The sequence below is a fragment of the Polyodon spathula genome, chromosome 16 (genome assembly GCF_017654505.1).
Source record: "Polyodon spathula isolate WHYD16114869_AA chromosome 16, ASM1765450v1, whole genome shotgun sequence".
Classification (NCBI taxonomy): Eukaryota; Metazoa; Chordata; class Actinopteri; order Acipenseriformes; family Polyodontidae; genus Polyodon; species Polyodon spathula.
In genome coordinates, this window is record NC_054549.1 from 6579574 (window position 1) to 6600082 (window position 20509).

The 20509-nt window shown below is 40.0% G+C and overlaps 1 protein-coding gene across 1 annotated transcript in view; it reads left to right on the forward strand.

Annotated features, from left to right (window-relative positions):
* The window catches only part of LOC121328909 (kinesin-like protein KIF1B), an 83910-nt gene that overhangs the window by 23380 nt on the left and 40021 nt on the right, over positions 1 to 20509 (forward strand). The window contains exons 3-21 of the mRNA XM_041274053.1: positions 1208 to 1284; positions 2550 to 2729; positions 3368 to 3433; positions 4003 to 4181; positions 6042 to 6153; positions 6327 to 6404; positions 6980 to 7045; positions 7145 to 7162; positions 7356 to 7431; positions 8136 to 8214; positions 8615 to 8757; positions 9884 to 9925; positions 11118 to 11374; positions 15412 to 15435; positions 17656 to 17735; positions 18538 to 18644; positions 19114 to 19197; positions 19743 to 19923; positions 20356 to 20428. Coding sequence (XP_041129987.1) covers positions 1208 to 1284; positions 2550 to 2729; positions 3368 to 3433; positions 4003 to 4181; positions 6042 to 6153; positions 6327 to 6404; positions 6980 to 7045; positions 7145 to 7162; positions 7356 to 7431; positions 8136 to 8214; positions 8615 to 8757; positions 9884 to 9925; positions 11118 to 11374; positions 15412 to 15435; positions 17656 to 17735; positions 18538 to 18644; positions 19114 to 19197; positions 19743 to 19923; positions 20356 to 20428 — 1922 coding nt within the window. The remainder of the gene's footprint in view (positions 1 to 1207; positions 1285 to 2549; positions 2730 to 3367; positions 3434 to 4002; positions 4182 to 6041; positions 6154 to 6326; positions 6405 to 6979; positions 7046 to 7144; positions 7163 to 7355; positions 7432 to 8135; positions 8215 to 8614; positions 8758 to 9883; positions 9926 to 11117; positions 11375 to 15411; positions 15436 to 17655; positions 17736 to 18537; positions 18645 to 19113; positions 19198 to 19742; positions 19924 to 20355; positions 20429 to 20509) is intronic.

Here is a 20509-nt window from a genome sequence, read left to right on the forward strand (position 1 = left end):
CATGCTGCTAATATGTACCACCCTAGCCCCAGACTTACTACTTCACCTTTCATATTAATGGGGAAAGGACACTTATCTTGCCACCAAGTGACTCTGTGCCCCACTTGTCACGTCAGATGGTTTAGCTTTCCTCTGGGTAATTGGAAATTCTCTTTTGTTTCTGTTGTTCCCCACATGGCACCTGTTTTTAGCCAACATCCTCATGTTTATTCGCTCTAGAGAATAGTTCAGAATTTGGCACACGCTGTACAGAATCTGTTTAAACCAATGATTGGATGAGACAGAGCGAGGGCTCGACAGAAGCCATCTCATTAGGGAATGATATCCTAATTCAGAGGAGACATGCTAATTAGCTGTACGTGATCTGCCACTTAAGCATATATAAATTCTATGCAGAATCTTAAGTGTTCATGCATTTCCCTTTTCTTATATACATATAATCCAAAAGCCTGTTATAAAGCAAACCTCTTGCAGTACTTGTTTGCCTCATACTAGCAGTGCAGGGTTTGTTCTGGCGGTGCTGATGACAGAGAGCAGGTATCCTTGAAGTCGACTCCTCCAGGGTTGCAGCAGTGCTCTGCTGCGCTGGGAGGCTCCTGTCAGAAAGCTCTGCTGATAAGATACTTGCCAGTGAAGGTTTTTCCAGCTGGGCGCTCTGCACACAGCCCTTCAGCTGCTGACAGGGTCAGAGACACCAGCGATTCCAGTTTCACAGGACAGCAGCAGTGTTGCTTCCTGCATGCTGAGAGCACTTTCACTCCTTCTCACCTGGTGTTAAACAAGAAGGTATAGGGCACAGTTTGAGCCATTCCGGATTTTACTGTGAGCTCAGCAAGACACAAAATAAAGGAAACCCCGCAACTCACTCACATATCAAAAAATACTGGTTAAACGCATATTTAAAAAAAAAAGAGTTTCTGCTTTACGTTGCCTTCATCAGCTTAGATTCTGATGAGTAAAAGCTGGGCGTTTTATAAATGCAGGTTTAATAGCAATGGAAATCACAGCTGTTTGTACAGCATGGATAAAGAGCCGGCTGACATGATGAGAGACATGTTTAAATGCTAAGATCGCATTAAGGCCGGTGTGCCAGTTCCCTTGCGTTTCTCTTGGGATGAAGCATTTAAAATGTGTGTTTAAGTCTGTCGCACTGTCTGCATTGGAAAACATCCGAAATGAACACTTCTTTTTTTGTTCTTTCTTCTAGCTATCTCCAACCCCAAAAACCCAAAAGAACCATTGAAGACCTTCAGCTTCGACTATTCATACTGGTCCCATACCACGGTAAGGCTGCAGCTTTTCTACCCTTTTTTATGCTTTTTTGATTATTTAAAAGGGGACAGACTGTGTGGCACGATATGGCAGGTTGGGAGACTTTTAAGGGGGAGACGACCTGGAAAGATGGTGATCGGTTAAGGCATTTAAAATCTTCAGCACAAAGGCCCCACATATCTTAAAATAGATATTAAAACATTATATAATACTTACCACAAATGAGCTACTAAGAAAATATGACGGTCAATCAATCTTAGCCACTGAACCCAGGACCTCCATCTGTCTATTTTCTATTGGCAGGAATGCATGTACACTTCATTGGCTGTCTAGGCAGGACCTGGAGTGTTTGCACAGCCATACTGCCAGCAGTGTCTCTCTCTCTCTCTCTCTCTCTCTCTCTGGCTGGCTGGGGTTAAGCCTGCTGTCACTTGCTTACTCATCAGTTTTATTCCCCCCCGCCCCAGATCTCAACATTGTTCACTGTGTTCTGCAGTCCTTGTATATTTTACATTTAGACCTTTGCATGCAGAGATTGCATGCAATTTTTTAATTTTTTTGTATAACATTCTATAATTTACCACACCCCCCCCACCAGTTTGTTTAAAAAAAACAAAACAAAAAACAGTTATGCTGCTATTGTGTGTGATGCGCTTTCCTCTGTATTTAATGTATTACACACTTTTTTCTGTATGTCATGTATTTTGCATTTCTCTGTATTTAAAGTATTATGGATTTTCTTCTTGTTACTGCATCTTGTAAAGGACTTTGTGATGGTGGTCCATTATGAAAGGCGCTATATAAAATAGATTGATTGATTGATTAATGCATGCAATGCTGTATTTGCTTTCGTGTGTTAGCGCATTTGTCACAGTAGTAAAATGTTTGTTTGGTGTAAACAGCACTAGGTGTCCCAATATGTCCATGTCCCCATCCATACCAAGCTGTGCAATATAATTAAATACAGCACGGGCCTGCCCAGTCTTTGTAGGGTTCAATGCAGGGTGAATTTCCCTGAACTGCACTCTTGTCCTGTACCCTTTAATTAAAATGTTCAGCTGTTTATTAGGAGAGGCCTGGCAGGGGGCTAGGGGGAACCTGAACATCTCTTAATAAGGAATTGAGGCCTTGTAACGACACTCCCTTAAACTTATCGAGGAAAACAAAGTCCAATTTGATAGTCGCTAGTCCAGTCTCTCTTTTAATTAACTGTGTAATACTCTTCACAATGCATGCCGTATGTGTAATTGGGTTTGTTTTTTTTGTTCATTTTGCAGATAGAAGATCCCAGCTTTGCCTCCCAGTCAAAGGTATTCAATGACATCGGCAAAGAGATGCTGCAGCATGCCTTCGAAGGCTACAACGTGTGCATTTTCGCATACGGACAGACTGGGGCAGGGAAGTCCTATACCATGATGGGGAAACAGGAAGAGGGGCAAGAGGGGATCATCCCACTGGTGAGAAACTGGCTTTACCTGACACTGCTTGCTTTGGAGAGTTATTGGAACTGCTCGGTGGCTTGCTGTCTTTTTTTGTGTGGCTGAAGAACTTGTCTTGCGGCTGAAAAAACCCAACATTTTTATATACATTAATGTAAACATTAATGCACAGTGACCAATGTCTTTCTCGGTGTCTTGAAATGAAGTGGGGGTCACTTATTGAATGAAAATAAGCTTTAGCAGGTGGTGCCACATTCACAGGGGATTTATGCAGTATCAAATGTTATTTCTGTTGAATATGAAGACGTATTCGTTTCCTATTTTAAGATTCTTTAAGCCTCTGTTTGTCAGGATGACTTGTAAGACATCAGTGGGACAGTTGATATTATTTATTAGTCTTTCTCGAAAGAGCTTCTCCATAGGCGTGTACACATGTAACAGTTTTGTCTAAGACGATAGTGGAATGTGCAGAAAATTCAGAGCTGAATTGTAAATGCGCTCACAATATTGCATGTTTAGTGGCATTGTAAACCGTTTTGAATAGCTCCTTCTTGTTGATTTTCCTATTGATCTGGGCAAGGCTCTGTAATGACCTGCGGTCCTGTAACTTGTCCACAGCTAATACCTTTTAACTCGAATGTGTTCTTCTCCCGCAGCTCTGCGAAGATCTCTTTGAGAAAATCAATGACAACAGGAAAGATGAAATCTCCTATTCTGTAGAGGTGAGTCTCGACGTCCGCTAGACAGATGGAGCTTCGAATTTGGTGGGAGAAATTCTCCTTGGTCTTCCTCTAGCCTTGGCATGTTATCATAAGAGTTTGCATTCCCCACAGAGAGATGCCACTCCACTGTCACCGACTCCCATGAATATTTTAATATTTTGTTCAGGCCTTGTGTGAATTGCCTTCCTGTGTAATAAATTGCAAGTATTGTTTCCTCAGCAACTTGATACGGGTTGAGTGTCCTTAAATTTGCCAAAAGCTACAAAGTACTGACACACTGGAGAAATGTGTATCATGCTCTCATATCTACTTATAGCTAAAGAGTTTGCCGATATGTAAATAAAAGTATACACGTAAATCTATGGTTTTAAAACCAGACTTACTAATAGTATGCATTCTAATACAGAACACCACATTTTCACAGTACTGACACATGATTGGCAGAGCTACAATATTGAAGGTTGTGTCTTCCATAGCTTCAAATATTTGTGTAACAGCATGTGCCTTCATCAGTGTCTAAATCACTACGGCCAGTCTTTTTAAAGAGATGTTCCTTTTCAATCCTCCAGGTCAGCTACATGGAAATCTATTGCGAAAGAGTTCGGGATTTACTGAACCCCAAGAACAAGGGGAACCTGCGAGTCCGGGAGCACCCCCTGCTGGGCCCGTACGTGGAAGATCTCTCCAAACTGGCCGTCACCTCGTACACCGACATCGCAGACCTGATGGACGCCGGGAACAAAGCCAGGTAACGGCTCACCACTCCAGTCCGGGGAATGATAAATGGCCAGGTTTCTAATCCTGATCAAATTTACTGTTTTTTGTTTTTTTGCTATAAATATGTGCGTACATGCTTATTAAAGTTACCTGCTGTGTACTGTACTGTCATCCCTACAATGTTTTATGAAGTGTGGGAAATCGCAGGCAAACAGAAGCATGTAAAGCATGGTAAACTTCAAACTGTCCATGGACAGTAATACATAACCACTGCATCTTAAGCGTCAGATTTTAACTAGTAGTTCTGATTTAAAAGACAGCATACAGTAGGCTGTATTAAGACCATGTGTAATGGAGGGCTTCTAGTTGATAGGGACCACCCAGTTGTATCCCCTTATTCTGTATAAATCACCTGTACAGAACACTTATTATCAGATGGCTGTTACAGGTTTGTAAACACAAACAACAGTATAGGTGATCCCAGAGGGCTGGAGCTGAGATGCCCTGCTCAGTCAGACCTGCTGAATCAGAGCTGCTATTTCTGGAGCCCGTCGTGCAAGCTCTGCACCAGCCAGGCGTATGCGCAGATCTTACTGTAGGTTCATTAATGAGGAGAACCGCTTGCCTCTACTGCAAGGGACTCGTGTAGTTCAGTATTTCTGTGAACGCATTCTGCTATTTCCCACAAGGCCTGCTTGGTTTCAGTGTGCTTATTTCTGTCCGTACCATCTGTACAGTACCTCACACTTGAAGATTATCACTGAGTAAACACGACTTACACATGCCAGTTTATAATTCCAGGAATACACAGGGTGTCAGTGAAGGGACATGCTGTAGCTAAAGTTGTTTCAGATGGGTAGAATCGGGGTCTGTCCTTAAACTCAATCCTGGTAGTAGTTACAGGGTGGTTACCTGTGAGGAATTTCAATAATCTTGACATCACTCTCTGTAGGAACTCTGTAGCAGCGTAGATGTATCAGAAGTTTATCTCGGAGAGCTGGTGCTTCCCATCGTGAAAATCGTATGGAATTAAAGAACGGGCGCTCGTTTGAGCAGGTGTCCTGTGACTTTAATATGCACCCTGTGCAATCACAAACACAACACACAAAGGTGGCTGGGCTGTGCTGCTAATTACATTCCCCGTTCACATTCTGAGGTTATCTCCTCACAGTCAGCTGTGCGCAGTTATTGTTCTGAAATGTCACTGCCTCTGAGAATTTGTTCTGAAATGCTTCAGTGTGTGCTGTGAGCAGCAGCTGAGCCCCATGAACGGCATTTACCAAGCAAACAAACACACAGACTGAACTGCAACCGTTACTTATTCTCTGTATTCACACCACAATATAAACCAGTATAACTCTGGAATGATGAACTCTTAGATTGGGAAGATGTTTATGAGAAGAGCGATTACGCTTTACCAGGCTTGTTGCTCATTTATTGCTGTGTGCAATTTTCTCTCCTTTTTTTTCCCGCTCATTGCAATCAATTAGAAACAATGCAGCTATGATAATATAAAATTACAAGTGCAGGTTTAACAATGTCAGGTATAACAGGTACAGAAATAACTACAATACAGGTGTATTGAATAGTGTGTGTGGACATGATCACCGCAGTCCTTTATTTTTCTATAGCATTATGGAAACCTCCAAAATAAAAGGTAATTGTTTTCGCTGTTGTTGGGTTACCATATGACTCCATGTACACTTTGGGATAGTTCAGGCTTTTCAACTCACACCTCAGTGCTGGTAAGTGTAGTCCTGCTGTGAAAGGTACCTGAGACAGGTAAAGCATAGCAGAATGCATTGAGTTGTGTCCCAGTGTACATGGAGACCTATGGTGATCAGACACAGTGTCAGTGAGAGTTAACCCTAGGCATGCTGCTGTATTACAGGACTGTAGCTGCCACCAACATGAATGAAACCAGCAGCAGATCCCATGCAGTGTTCACGATAGTCTTCACACAGAGGAAGCTCGACGCAGAAACCAATCTTTCAACAGAAAAGGTAAAACTAAGGAGTGTTGAATGCATTGCTTTAAATAATAGTGTTGCGAGTTACAGGCTAAAATAAAAGATCTGAAAGAAAATGATTAGGGCGAGGCAGCTGAAAACCAGTATTTGGGACTGCTGCTTCCAGAGGGTTTTGACAAGGTCTTGTGGCTTGCTTTCTTTCTTCAGGTCAGCAAAATCAGCCTGGTGGACCTGGCGGGCAGTGAAAGAGCTGACTCCACTGGGGCCAAGGGGACCAGGTTAAAGGTAACCCTAATTCTACCGCTTCATTGCTACAAGGCAGCTGCAGACTGAGTCCTCTGGGGAAAGGGGAGGGGATGCATCTGTCTCTGTGTGTCTGTTTCTGTCTGTGTGTCTGCAACAGCAATATGTTAACCCTGTTTTACATGTGTCATAAAAATGGTCACATTTAGTATTAAACCAGCCTGGCTCACTGGTTTGAAAGTAATTCAGTACCCAGCTGGAGAAGTAGAATGTTCATCAAGCTGGACAGTGTGCATGCTTTAACCACGTATGATAGTGGTGAGACTAAATTGAAACAAGCGATTCAAATGCAGCTCGTTTTCATGGACGCCATGAACCAGGTTTATAAAGCTCTTTACCCTGATTTTCTAGCACTCACACACCCGGTGTTTTTAGATGGTTTTCTCTTAAACTCCCTACAGAGTTTGCACAAAAAAAGGATAAATAAAATAGAGAACTATGTATGTATGCATGTGTGCATACATGCATGCATCAGAACAAATTGCATACTGACACCCACAATGAGGCCGGTAATCCATTTCTTTGTCTAAGCTACTTCTTTTTTTTTTTTTTTTCAGGAAGGTGCAAATATCAACAAATCCCTCACAACATTAGGAAAAGTGATCTCTGCTCTCGCTGAAGTTGTAAGTACTTTTTGATTATGTGTTCCACAGTTAGTGAGAAGGTGACGAGTTGCATGCTGATCTCTTGAAATCTTTTCTTTTCGTTACTGCCTCTCCCAGGATAACTGCACCAGCAAGGTAATTACACACGCTTTCTATTGCATTGCATCATCTTCAGCAGTATTACAAAGCCATTTCAGTGAATACATGCTACAATGCATACAGTGTAAGAGAACTATACTACTGAAAAATTGATGTTTTAAAGCCTGTAAAGTAATAATGAAAGGTTACATTTTTTTATATACTTTTCTAAAATGTGTGTGTTTAACAGAGCAAGAAGAAAAAGAAGACGGACTTCATACCATACAGAGACTCTGTGCTGACATGGCTGCTTAGAGAGAATTTAGGTAAGGCTACAACAAGATCAGCAGTCTTTGCAATTAGTCCTTTTCAGAACCTTTTTCTGTGCATTTAACTGATTTGAACAGTTCCACCACAGCGACGCGCTCCAAACACCTGGAACTGTTTTCTGTCTAAAATCAATACCGTTCGCGGTGAGATCTTCTCTGCATTGACACATTGCTGAGATGACCCAGCCAGAGCAGTATGAGTGGTCCCAGGCCAGTGCCTGTGAAACGATTCTTTTAACCAGTTGTCTCAGTCAGCAGAATCCAAATATTCGTTATCTGGCAGGCAGCTTCAGTTGGCAGCCAGTCCACAAACCTCCCTGCCATATATTGCGCTAATCTAATAAAAATAAAATGCTGCATGTGAAATGGAAAAGACGTATGACATGCAATCCAGGGTACTCGTAGCTGATGAGTATCTGGTGATATTAAAACTAGATTTTTCCTTTCCATATCCTTGATACACTAAGGGCCCTGTTTTTTAATTATGGCAGTATTTAGATATGTCTCTAATATACAGATAAAACCTATTGCTCATCCTATTTAAGTAATGCTATATCAAGAATAAGCACAGGGGTGACTGAGATGTTTAATTGATATGTTTTGTTGTTGTTGTTTTAAGGCACATTTGCAAGCATGTTAGTCCATCTTCAAAGGGATTTTCTGTCTAAAGTAAACTAACCCAACTGTAATTTCCATTCCAGGCGGAAACTCTAGAACTGCGATGGTTGCTGCTCTCAGTCCAGCGGACATTAACTATGATGAAACACTTGGCACTTTAAGGTACATTTCATAGAACAAACGTCCGTTAAAAAAAGTACTGTTTGTTCAATTCCATTTAAAAGCCTTTGTATATTCTATTTTGCACGCATAAGTTAGAAGTGACAGTTCCCATCTGTAAGGTCGGGATAAGGGTGTTCATCATAATAATGAATCTGTTAAGTAACAGGAGATCAATGGGATTTAGTTATATTGCATTTAGATTCCTTCACTTATTGCAAAGTGTTACCATTTTAGTAGACTTTCTTTAATAGCATATGATCAACTTGAAAAACTTGTTTTTTCCAGTGCAGCCCCAATGTGTTATAAATGTAAGATGCAGTGGCATGACCATATCCTGGCACCGCTGGACTGTAGCTGAGTTGACCTGTTGAAGCTCACCCCCCCACTCTTGTTCTTGCAGGTACGCGGATCGGGCCAAACAGATCAAATGCAACGCTGTGATCAATGAAGATCCCAACGCCAAGCTGGTCCGCGAACTCAAGGAGGAAGTGGGCAGGCTGAAGGACTTGCTGCGAGCTCAGGGCCTGGGAGATATCCTGGACAGTAAGTCTGCTTTCCACGTCTGCCCGGGCAACTCATTAACATGCCCATCTCTGCAGCCAGTAAAAGGTAGAAAACAAGCACGGTAGTTTCTTTAATTAGACTTGACTCCATCACAAAACGTTATCCAGCGTGCTGTCTGTAGTCGAAGCTCCCTGGTTTAACTAGTGTGGCTCTTGTGTGCTTTCTCTTAAGTTTACATTTACTTCGCACTTACTACTACGGCATTTCTGAATAATCTCCCAGTAGGGGGGTATTGGATGTGTAGAAGTATTAAACACTGCAGAGTCAGGCTGATTTGTCTGTCACAAGCAGACCTTTTAGTTGAAGCTACTGGAACGATCAACCCCATAAGGGAGATTGGCAGTATCGTTTGTCATTTTTAATCATCAGGACCGCAGAATGTATTATATATTTGCAGTAGATCATATAATGACAAATTGTGCACAACACAACAAGACTAGCCATTGCCCTGTGCTCAAAATGACCAAACCAGTAATATACAGCCAAGTCAAGTTACGATCATTGCAGCAGAAGGCTGGCAAAGTACAGTTGTGTAGTTATTTGGTATATTGTCTTGTATATTTAAACATGCAAACCTGAAAGTGCACTGCAAGTGCTTATTGAAACACATGATCTCCTGCCTTGAAGAAAATCATTTTCACCGTTAACCTAAACTTTTTGTAATTCACATCTTGTTTTCCTTTTCTCCAGTTTTTCTCTCTGCCATTTCTACTGCTTTTCTACTACCTGTGCATATTAACAAGTATTTTTTTCAGAACTGAGAAACTAACCACACAATCTGGGAGAAAAAAGACATCATCCTAGAACTATGAGTAGAGTAGACACTATATAATGCAAACTTATGAATTTCATCATGGAGTCTGATTACGTCATCGTAATGATCTCCCGTTTCCTCATTGTAATTTATACACATTCAATATTCAGGGCGTCAGGGATTCATTAAAACAAAACAAACAAACAAACAAAAAAGCATTTGCATTGTTTTGTTCCATTCTGTCAGTTCGTAGTTTTGTCAAACACTCCCCAGCTTCCTCAGTTATCCTTGAGTTTGTAAGCCTGAACGCTGACCTTTTGACCCTTCTCGTGTTCTCCTGCTTCCCTTCAGTTGATCCAATGGGAGATGATTACCCAGGAGATGGAGGCACATGTGTGTATACGTGTGGTGGTACTTTCTCACTGTGCTCTAATTAACCCCTCTGCTTCTGGCTCCTTATAACTGCAGCTTTGCATGTGTAAGACTCATAGGGGAAAACCAAATATTTACACCTCTAACAAGGAGTCCCAGACAAATGGCAACGTTAAATAACATAATAGTAATTAAATTCAATTTATTTATTTATTTATTTTACTTGATGATCTTTTAAAATGTACCATAATGGCAGGCGATTGGAAAACTGCTTCACCATCAAATAAAGAAAACAGCTTAAATAAACACATAATGACCCCCTCTAAAAATAAATAAATAACAATTGATAAGATTTTCTTTTTCACTAATTCTTGCAAGTATTCTCTGGGTCCAATTTACCAGCAGCCTCTGCCGTATTAATTATGCATGTCAGGTAACAGCATTTACTGAGCTTGAATCCTAAAAAATGCAGCGCCTGTATGAATGTGTATATCCTACCTTGTCTCTGTACCACCTTCTATAACACACGTGCTATTAAACATGCATGATTCAAACAAAGCTAACGTTTTACAGGACCCTTTTCTGACCTGGCATTGAAACCACCGTCTGTCTGGGAGTTCTTGATATGAACTGCTATTTCAGATCACTTGGCTGTTAGCACCCCTGCTTTAATTAAAATATAAGGAAAATCAAAGAATTTTGCTTGCAGTTTTAACTTGTGACTCTCTGAATTAATTACTTGCATGGGTAAGAAACTATGCAAATAACAGCATTATGTAAAAGTTATTCAACATTTTGACGCAACAGAATTTGTATGTTTTAAACATGATGTCTAACAAATAAAAAAAAAAAAAAAAAAAAAAAAGATGTTTAAAAGATATATGCATGCATAAGCCCTTTCCTCTGCTTTTGCTCGTTGGCTCCTGTCCTGGTTGCTTTATCCTTGTTCTGTTCTGTCTCTTTAAGCTGATGGCAGTTTTCAAACTGATTTTAATTTTAAATTTTTTGCTAAAACAAGAATTAAAACAACTTTCTGAGTCTGTCACACGCACTCATTTGGAAACTCTGTTTTAAAACTGCCATTCCTGTGTCTTAACTTTTGCTGGTGTGTCTTACATGAGTCTTTCCTCCTTTTTCTCTCTCTCGTTCCTCTTGTCTCTCTTTTTCCTCCCCGCCTCGTTTTTCTTTCCGACGCCTCTCTTCTATCGCTCAGACCTGAAAGACGTACACAACAATAACCATAGATACTTACTAGCCTCTGAGAATCAACGCCCTGGCAATTTCTCCACAGCACCCACAGGTTCCCTGACAGCCTCCCCATCTTCCTGCTCTCTCAGCAGCCAGGCTGGGCTGCAGTCTGTCACCAGCATACAGGAACGTATCATGTCCACGCCGGGAGGAGAAGAGGCCATCGAACGGCTAAAGGTACGAAGCATTATAGGTGCTGCCCGCCACTTCGGGGGCACAGTGGCCTAGCACACCTCGGGAGGACTAGGTACAGATCCAGGCTTAGAAAGAGCCTGGTGGAGTCAGCCATGACAAATAAGCACAATTACAGGGATTGCAATTCAAACCGCTGCACCTACAGTGGTGTGCAAATATATTAGAACACCCCATTGCTTCTGTAGTTTGATTTGTTGTGCATATGAAAATCAAACCACTGGAACTGAAAATCTTGGAACATTTTCAAAAATAGGCAAATTAGTGATTGTCTAATTTAATTAACGACTGTATTAGGCGAGACATACAATTGATTTCAAAATAGTAAGAGAAAAGGAACACACAGCCACAAAATGCATGAGACTTTTTAGAAGTTGTTTAGATGCCTAAATAAAGCAAAAATGGTCTAACATTTTCACACACGAGTGCCTATTGTTTCTATATCTGACTGAAAATTGATATTCCCACCCCGAGGTTTTCATGCAGGTAGGTATATAAAGGCTATAAATGACAAAGCTTGAGGTATTATAATACATTTGCACACTGCAGTATATTAAAACTATATGTAGTGAAGTTCATTTCTGCAATGGACATTTTAATGATGTAATTTCCTAATAGTACACCTGTACTCCCAACAGGGATTCATAAATCTTCTGCTTGGGATGCATGCTGTCTTACAGTACATGCAAGAAAAAAACATGTTTGTACAGAAACCTCGCATTGATTGTGAACGAGGAAGGCTAAAACAAATATATGTATTGCCAGGGTTGCAGTGCATATTCCTTTGTTCACAGTACAATCAAAACCAGTACATAGAAAGACCAGGCATCGCCCCATTGTTTATAAAATGACCCTGTCTCTACAAAGCTCACAACCATGGCTGTTTTTTATAAAGATTGCAGATAGAGTATAGATAGATGTTTCTAGATCTGCTGACATTTTCAAGTGTAATTAATGTTTGGACTTAAATTGGTGGTGTGTAACCAACAAAAAAAACAAAACAAAAAAAAAACAAAGGAAAGGAAAGAGTCCCACTGCAGTACAACAAAAGTGAATTGTCATTCATTTCTGCCCTGTAGAGTAGACTTCAGCTCTAGAGTGTCACCCTGCTATATGAAAAGCTGGTTACAGATATTTCCAGTGTAGTCACTGGAGACCACTGGCTGCTTTTAATATTTAAACAGCCATCTGGGGGGGTCAAAGACATTTTTTAATGTGTTTTTTTTTTGCCTCTCTCATGTGATTGTCACATTAACAATCGCATGAGAAGACGGGTTCTTTGAACATGCCCCCTTGACTCAGTGTTGATTTTATATGCAGCTTGTGAAGCATGCAGTGTGCTTCAAACATTTAATCAGTGAATAATAAGCACGCTGCTATGGAGAATGTGAGCACAGCATGGGCTTTGCACTGGTGCGTTCCTCTAATGATGTGGTGTACTTTGTTAGCACTGGTGCGTGGGTGGGTTTGGGTTTTTTTAAGGAATAACTTTGCTGAGATCGTGTTCCGGCTCGGCACCTGATCATACAGTTTCAATGACAGCGCTGCTTTGTTTTCATTGGTTTAAAAGCCCTGAAAGTAGCATTGGAATTAGGTGAGAAATAGGATGTGATTGATCTCCTGTAATTTATCTACAGCTTGACCGGGGTAAAAATGTTTCGGAACCTTTAGGGACTGGTTATAAAGGAATTGAATGGAAGTCTTGTCAGTGTAGATTTAAAAGTGGTCTCTTTCTCCAAGTGGATAAGAAAACAGTTACAACAAACCACAAAACAAAAAACCAAGCTTCTCCTACACTGCGTTTTGAATTGAATGTCCAGTTGTGATGCTCACAATAGAGTGATTGTTGTTTCTATAGAGCAATCAGCTGTAAACTGCATTGCTCTGAATGCAGTCTTTTATTGTACTGATTCCCTGGGTGTTATGGGGAGCAGAGCATGGGGCTGGCTCTCTCTCTCTCTCTCTCTTGTTCTCTTTAGAGAGTTCACAGGCCATCCATTAAGAGACTGCTGTTGCCATGGAGACGTCAGGCCTGTCTCCTGTAGTCCCCCGATACTCTGTCTGTCAGCGAATGACGTCAGAGCACTACAAGATAAAACCAGTTTTTAAAGAACACCACAAACAAGTTGGCCTGCAGAGTACTGTACTGTACACCCCGCAGCTTTGCCATGTGAACGGAAAGCAGGCTTGGAACTGGTAGCTCAGGCACAGAATCGCACACGGTCTACCCCTGATGAAAGCAGCTGTATGCTGTTTTCAATGCCTGAGAGTGTGTGACCTACATACTGTATTGGTCTGACAAAAGATGGGATGAAACAATGAGTATTGTTTATCTGTGCTGTTAACCTAACTGGATAACTCCCCGACAATGTCAGGATTACACCAGGGAAGCACTCTCAGAGAAGCATTGCTGAGATTACCCGTTACCAATGGGACAGCTCACGTACTGTGTACCACAGAAGTTATATTGTAGGCTGATTGAGGTGTTAAATATGTATCTGGGAGGTTGCCCAAATTGATTACCAGAGAGTAAATAGCCAGCTTGTAATCAAGCAAAATTTGGGATCACTTAAGTATAGGATGAGGTTCAAATATTGATAATTATTGACCTGGAATATAAAAGTAGCCATTTGAAATACCAATATACTCTTGATATTGATGGGGTTCTACAGTTCAATCACTGGTTAGTATTGATAGTTTGATCCTTCAGTCTGTAACTTGTTATCTCCTGCTGTGAATCTGGTGTTGTTTTAATGGGACTCCTGATTTTATAAAATACTTTTATTCCCCCCCCCCATACTTTTTTTTTTTCTTTTCTTGTAAGTATCACTGGGATATATTCAGCAGGGAGCTTTCCATGTAATTCTATATTCTGCAGTCGGAAGTGTTGCCGGATTCATTAATGCATAAGCTTCTTAGCAGCATTAATTCTGTGAATAATGTGAAATCCCTCTGGGACATTCACATTTCTTTCTTTCTTACATTTTTGATAGACATCAGCTTTGTGCGGCTCTTAGGCTGAATTTCTTCCAGAAGAACCCCATGGTCACTTGAGGCTTTGAGAAATTATCTCTCAAAATAGATTACTGTTTTTTTGTGTTTTCCTCATGTGTTTACCCAACTATTAAAATAATGTTAATTTAAGCTGTATTAGTAATCAAATCATATCCTTTGTAATAAATCAATTTTTTAAATTTTAGTAATGCTAGATTTACCATCTCTGTGTACTGGACTGAAAGAAACACTAAAACTATCAATGTTAAACTGAACATGGTGTATTGATTATCTGTATGCGTGATTTGGAGCGTTTGTCTCATCCAAAACTGAAGACTGTAAAAGTAAATGATGTATACTTTAGGAATCAATCCGGAATAATAAATCTGGTTATTAGCTATTTCTGCGTTTTAAATACTGCTTTATATTTGATTCTGCTGAAAAGGACAGGGTTTTGGGATGGATTTGTGAATTGCCTGTATTCGTGAAGGGCTGCCTTTTTAAGATCTCCTACTGGTATAAACATCTAACGAAAATAGACCTCTCCATGCAATATTTAATCATGGAAAGCATCCATTAATCTAAATGTTCATTAGATTCAAACGCGATAAGCTCTTAATTACGTTCAAAGAAAATAGATTTAGTTAAATTTTAGTGTGTTTTTTTTAATAATACATATTGAGATGAAAGAAAGATGCATACTGTAGTTATAAATGTAGTTCAGTAGTGATTTTATATATCAAACAGACCTGTGCTTTGTAATTGGTCTCTTTTTTTTATTTAACGTTTCGTTAGCTTCAGTTGATATCACCCCATTAGTCTCCACTTTATTCAAGCATAGCTGCTGTATGTACAGCTTACTTGAGAGAAGCACCAATACAAATGTGATTGGAATTGATTGATTCTGGACAAATTAAGCTGTATCTTGGGCACCACAATTATAAAGCTATGTATACATTTGTTTTGTCATTTTATATGCATTTATTTTATTATATATATAATATATATATGCATTTATTTTATATATATATATATATATATATATATATATATCATTTAAACTTGACCCCTAACTGGGCGTTTTCTCTCCTAAAAAGGTGACGTGCTTGCATCGGCTGTGGAGAGCGTTATTACTGCCGAGCAAACAAGTGGAGCTTGTAGATCATGTAGCTTTTTTTTAACTGCATTTGCTCATGTACCTTTCATCTCGTTGCTTTCCTTGTGTGTTGCATTCCATTCAACATCTAACTCCAGTTTCATTTTTGCATGTTTTTTTTTCTTTTGGCTTGTTTTCTTTTCCTATGTAAAATCACTTCGTCTAGATTTGCCCTCAACGGCCAACGTCCTTGTTTGACAGCGCTTTTGATTCGTTTCCAACCTGCAAGGTTCGTGGGAGCATTGAATTCATGAGCTTGAGATAGAGAATAGTGCCACTGCAGACTCTTACCTTGGATAGGCAGCTTTCTTTTATCAACATGGAAAAGTTGTGTTCATATATCCTTATCAAAGGATGTGTTTCTTACATACGTCCAGTGTTTCTGTTCCTATTCTATGTATTTAAATTATGCAGCATGCAATGCAGCTGGTGGCCAAGGGTTGTAAATAATACAAAAACATTGATGTGTTATTGTTATTTGTATTTGTCCTGCCTGGATTGCACTAGAGTTACAAACTGTTACTCTGCTCTTTAGCAGGGCATTTCATAGACTATTAACGCTTGTTTTGCTGAAGTTGTCACTCTGGCCCTGGTCACACATTGTCTTGCTTGAGCAGAACAGAAGCAGTTTCATATTAAAGCATTGGGGTGGGAGTGGGGATTACAGACCACCTGCTTCGGCAGACGTTCCCCGAGGAGATCTGGGAACAGGATTCATACTGTAATTTAGAAAATCGTTAATCTCTCATTTATTGCAGCAGTGTTAACGCAACCCTGCTTCGTTGCACTTCTCATTATAAGCACAGTCACTTAACTAGGGCTCCTGACAACACTGCTGTAACGAGGAAGCACTGTATCTGCAATAAGCTGAAAATTGCTGTGAAATTACTGAAGTGCTAGATGTGTTGTTAGGCATGAGACAAAGCCGACAATCAATATTATATAACCCGTTCCATAAGAATAAAACATAGTGTAATGTATGGAAACAACAGCCTAGTGATATGGCTAATCTACCCAATCTGTCAGCAGCAGTTCTTAGAATCCAATTCTGCAAAGTTTGCCCAAGATTATAATATTCAAATACAAATGTAGCTAAACAATTGCAAACCGTTAGAGGAGATGCAGGTACTTAGCATGCTGATCGGCATTCAGATTTAATTAGAAGTCTTGCTTTTGGCAGCCAGTGCTACAAACCAGATATAGGTATGTGACTCATGAATTCTAATGTAGTTTTTTTTTTTTTTTATTGTTAACATATGTGTCTTATTCTTTTTTAATGTATTCATTTATTTTTTGTTACTCGTATGTTCTGTTTATTTGTCTTCATTCTTTCTCTCCTTGCTTGTCTGCCATTCCACTGGTTAGATTTTCACTCCAAGACCGTGTGATTTATTTGCTGACCCTAACGGGGTATTTTCCCCTAAGAAGGTTGGTGCAAAGGACTAGTTGTCCAAACTGATAGCAATAGTATGCAGATGCTTGTGAGAAGCTGAATTGAGAAATCACACATTCCAGCTGGTACATAACAGAATATTTTCTATCAAAAAGGTCATTAAAGGGGTGTTTGAAGGTGATACAGGTGTCGTTTTTATTAGGATTTCAAAAGGGCAAGCCAAATTAGCTATGTACAATTCAGTACCAACACAAGGATATCTACTGCAGTGGCTTATTTCTTCGTTTTAACCCAGTTGTGTTAATATTCTGCAACGTGTGTGTGTCTATATGTATGTATGTGTGTGTGTGTGTATGTGTATATGTATTATGTATGTATATATATATATATATATATATATATATATATATATATATATATATATATATATATATATATATATATATATATATATATATATAGTTATATATATTATATATTAATATATATATATAAGTATGTATATAGATATGATCAGTACGCAGTGTAGATATATTCTCGTGATTCACAGGTTGAGTCACACAGTAATAGGTCACATGTGATCTACGTCATTACCTTATTGTGTACACGACGCCGTCACGCAGTATATGAGAAATGGCTGGATATATTCCTCATGCAATAGATGCGAGTTATCTTGCCCAAGAGGGGTGTCAGTGTGCTTGTTGTTGGTGATTTCCTATTGCTCAAATTGTATTGTGTTTGTTTTGTTGGATTTCATTTGATTTGCAGACTCCGCATCTTGTTAACCTCAATGAAGACCCTCTCATGTCAGAGTGTCTGCTGTATTACATCAAAGACGGCATTACAAGGTAAGGTGTAATTGGGTAATTGGGACTTTCCTAGTACTGCGGTCTTTTTTTTTTCCCCAAAAATTATTTTTTTGCAATTTCCGATACTTACTGAGCCTAACTTTGTTTTTCAGTAGCAAATTTAAGCCGATGGAGATCTGTTGTAAAAGAAACTACATTTTTCATGACAAACATTACAACTAGAAGTCTTTTTTCAGTGCCTTCCAAGATATTTAAGAAGTCTAGTCAAAATGCTAGTCAAAATCTATTTTACCGTTTTAGTTTTTTAGTGAAGATGGGGTGGGGTTAGGATGGGTTTGGGGGCAGTTTGGATAAGAAGGCTGTTTGGGTGCTGTACTTTAATTACACATTAATAAAGCTTACCTAACTATTGCTAATGAAGGCAGCGTATATACTGAAATTGAATAGATCTTAGTGTTACATTGTATCTATTTTATATTCAGTAGAATACCTTGCATATATAACAGTCTGTTGCATACAGGTGCCCTTGTGCTTCAGGGAGTCTGTTGCTGAGATGAATGGGGTGGTTGTGCAGGCCGGATAACATCAAAGCATTGTAACTCTCTAGAGCAACCAGATTTATAGTAAGCAGAGAAGACTCTGAACAGAGATTAGGGCTGTCTCTTGTCTCGCTGATGTGACTGTGCTAACAATGCAGATTTTTTTTTTTATTTTTTTTTTTTTTGCACGTTCAGTTGTTTGAAACTTCGCTCCCTCCAAACCAAAACTATGTCCTTATACTGAACCCTTAAGGAGCTCGTTGTATTTGAAAAAGGGTGTGATTTGTGTTTGTTTGTTTCAGGGTTGGCCAGGCAGATCCAGAAAGACGTCAAGATATTGTTCTGAGTGGAGCCCATATCAAAGAGGAGCACTGCATCTTCAGAAGCGAGAGGAATGGCAACGGGGATGGTGAGCCAGTGCGGCAGCAAATGAGACAATTGTCTAGCCTTTTTATTTGGGTTGGAAATCAAATGAAGGCCTTTTTAGGCAGAATATTGGCCTAACTTTTCTCCTGGGCTCAGATTCAAAACCTGTAAGGAAAGGGCCAGGCCTGAATAACAGATTTGATCCTTGAGGCTACGTCTGATATGTATTGGCAGCTTCCACAGCACCGGAGCATTGCCGTGCCACTGTAACCAGGGATAGCAGTGCTACTGAAGAACACAGATTTACTTGAGTGAGACGTATTCTAAATGTAAATGCAAGGAGCATTGATTCAGATGTTTTATAAGAATTATTTTTCGGTGTCAGATGTCAATCTGTAGGATGCATTTGCTAGTGGGGAGGGGATAAACCAGGAAGAAATCAAGTAGTGTACCGTCTTATTTCTAGAACTAGAACTGAAGTGTTTGACAGCGGTCTGTTTTCACTCCTCCAGTTATCGTCCTGCTGGAACCGTGTGAAGGGTCGGAGACATACGTTAATGGGAAACGAGTCGGCGCTTCCGTGCAGCTGCGCTCAGGTACTCTTCCAGAAAAATGAACCCGGTTTACCATTTGAAAAAATTTGACGCTCCAGAATAAAAATCTGTTTCACCCTGGGGCGGTTATCGATATGCTAGCCTTTCACCAATGAGTTGGTCTCAAAACTCGGTGACAGTGCTGGAAAACAGGAAATAATCTGCAGCAACATCATTTTGCAGATGTCTCACTATGGACATATTTACAACAGCAGATGTTGGTGCATGTAAACTATGCATATAGTATATAAACTGAATTGAGTAATTCTGTTAATTTTGTGGATTTTTACTATATTAGTGAATATTTCTTGCCAGCAGACATTTAATGTTGCACAGTATACGAGATGCAGTTACCTGACTAGGGCCTGTGTGGGTGATAGATCTCTGTCTGCACTGTTGTTTTTGTCAGGAGCTTCCCATATTTTGTACCTGCTGTGTCAGTTGTCTGTGGGGGACAGTTGAGTTGGATTGGATACCCACCTGAGTCTGAGCGTTCGGGGTCATGCCATACTGTCTTGCCCAGTCCTCTGTGTCACTTTCTCTCTCAGGCAACCGTATCATCATGGGAAAGAACCATGTGTTCCGTTTCAACCACCCCGAGCAGGCCCGCGCTGAGAGGGAGAAGACTCCATCCGCAGAGACCCCCTCTGAACCAGTGGACTGGACCTTTGCTCAGAGGGAGCTGCTGGAGAAGCAGGGCATTGATATGAAGCAGGAGATGGAGAAAAGGTAACAGTGCCGTATACAGGGTCTCACCAGCCCTAGGAACACATTTTATTTTAAGTACCAAATAAAAAATAATATTTTATGCTGATTTTGTGAGCTGTTCAAAAGGCAATGATTCGGGGTTCCTTTTGTTTGAAACCAGTAAGATACTGGTGCTCTCCTCATTTTGTGTGTGTCATTTTTAAGATGCTCCCAGATCTGCAGTTCATTTATTGTCTCTGCAAGTTATGTATTATTTATATGACTGCAGAGAGTGAATTCAACCAAAGTGTCTTTCATCAACATCTGTTCGTTCAGGCTGCTTAACATGTCACTCGCAGAAAGTTTGAAGGTTGAAGCAAATGAGTTTTGGAAATGCGCAGAACCGTTTCACAGCAATAGGGCTGTGTCAGGACTACTACAGAAATGTGAAATTAATATTTATTTTCTTCTCAGGCTTACAGAGATGGAAATCTTGTACAAAAAGGAGAAGGAAGAAGCAGATCAGCTTCTGGAACAGCAGAGACTGGTAAGTCAAACTTCTGGTTAACCCTAAGAACTCTGCGGTTGAAGACGGGATTTACTGAGTTTTTGCTCCAAGGCACCCATT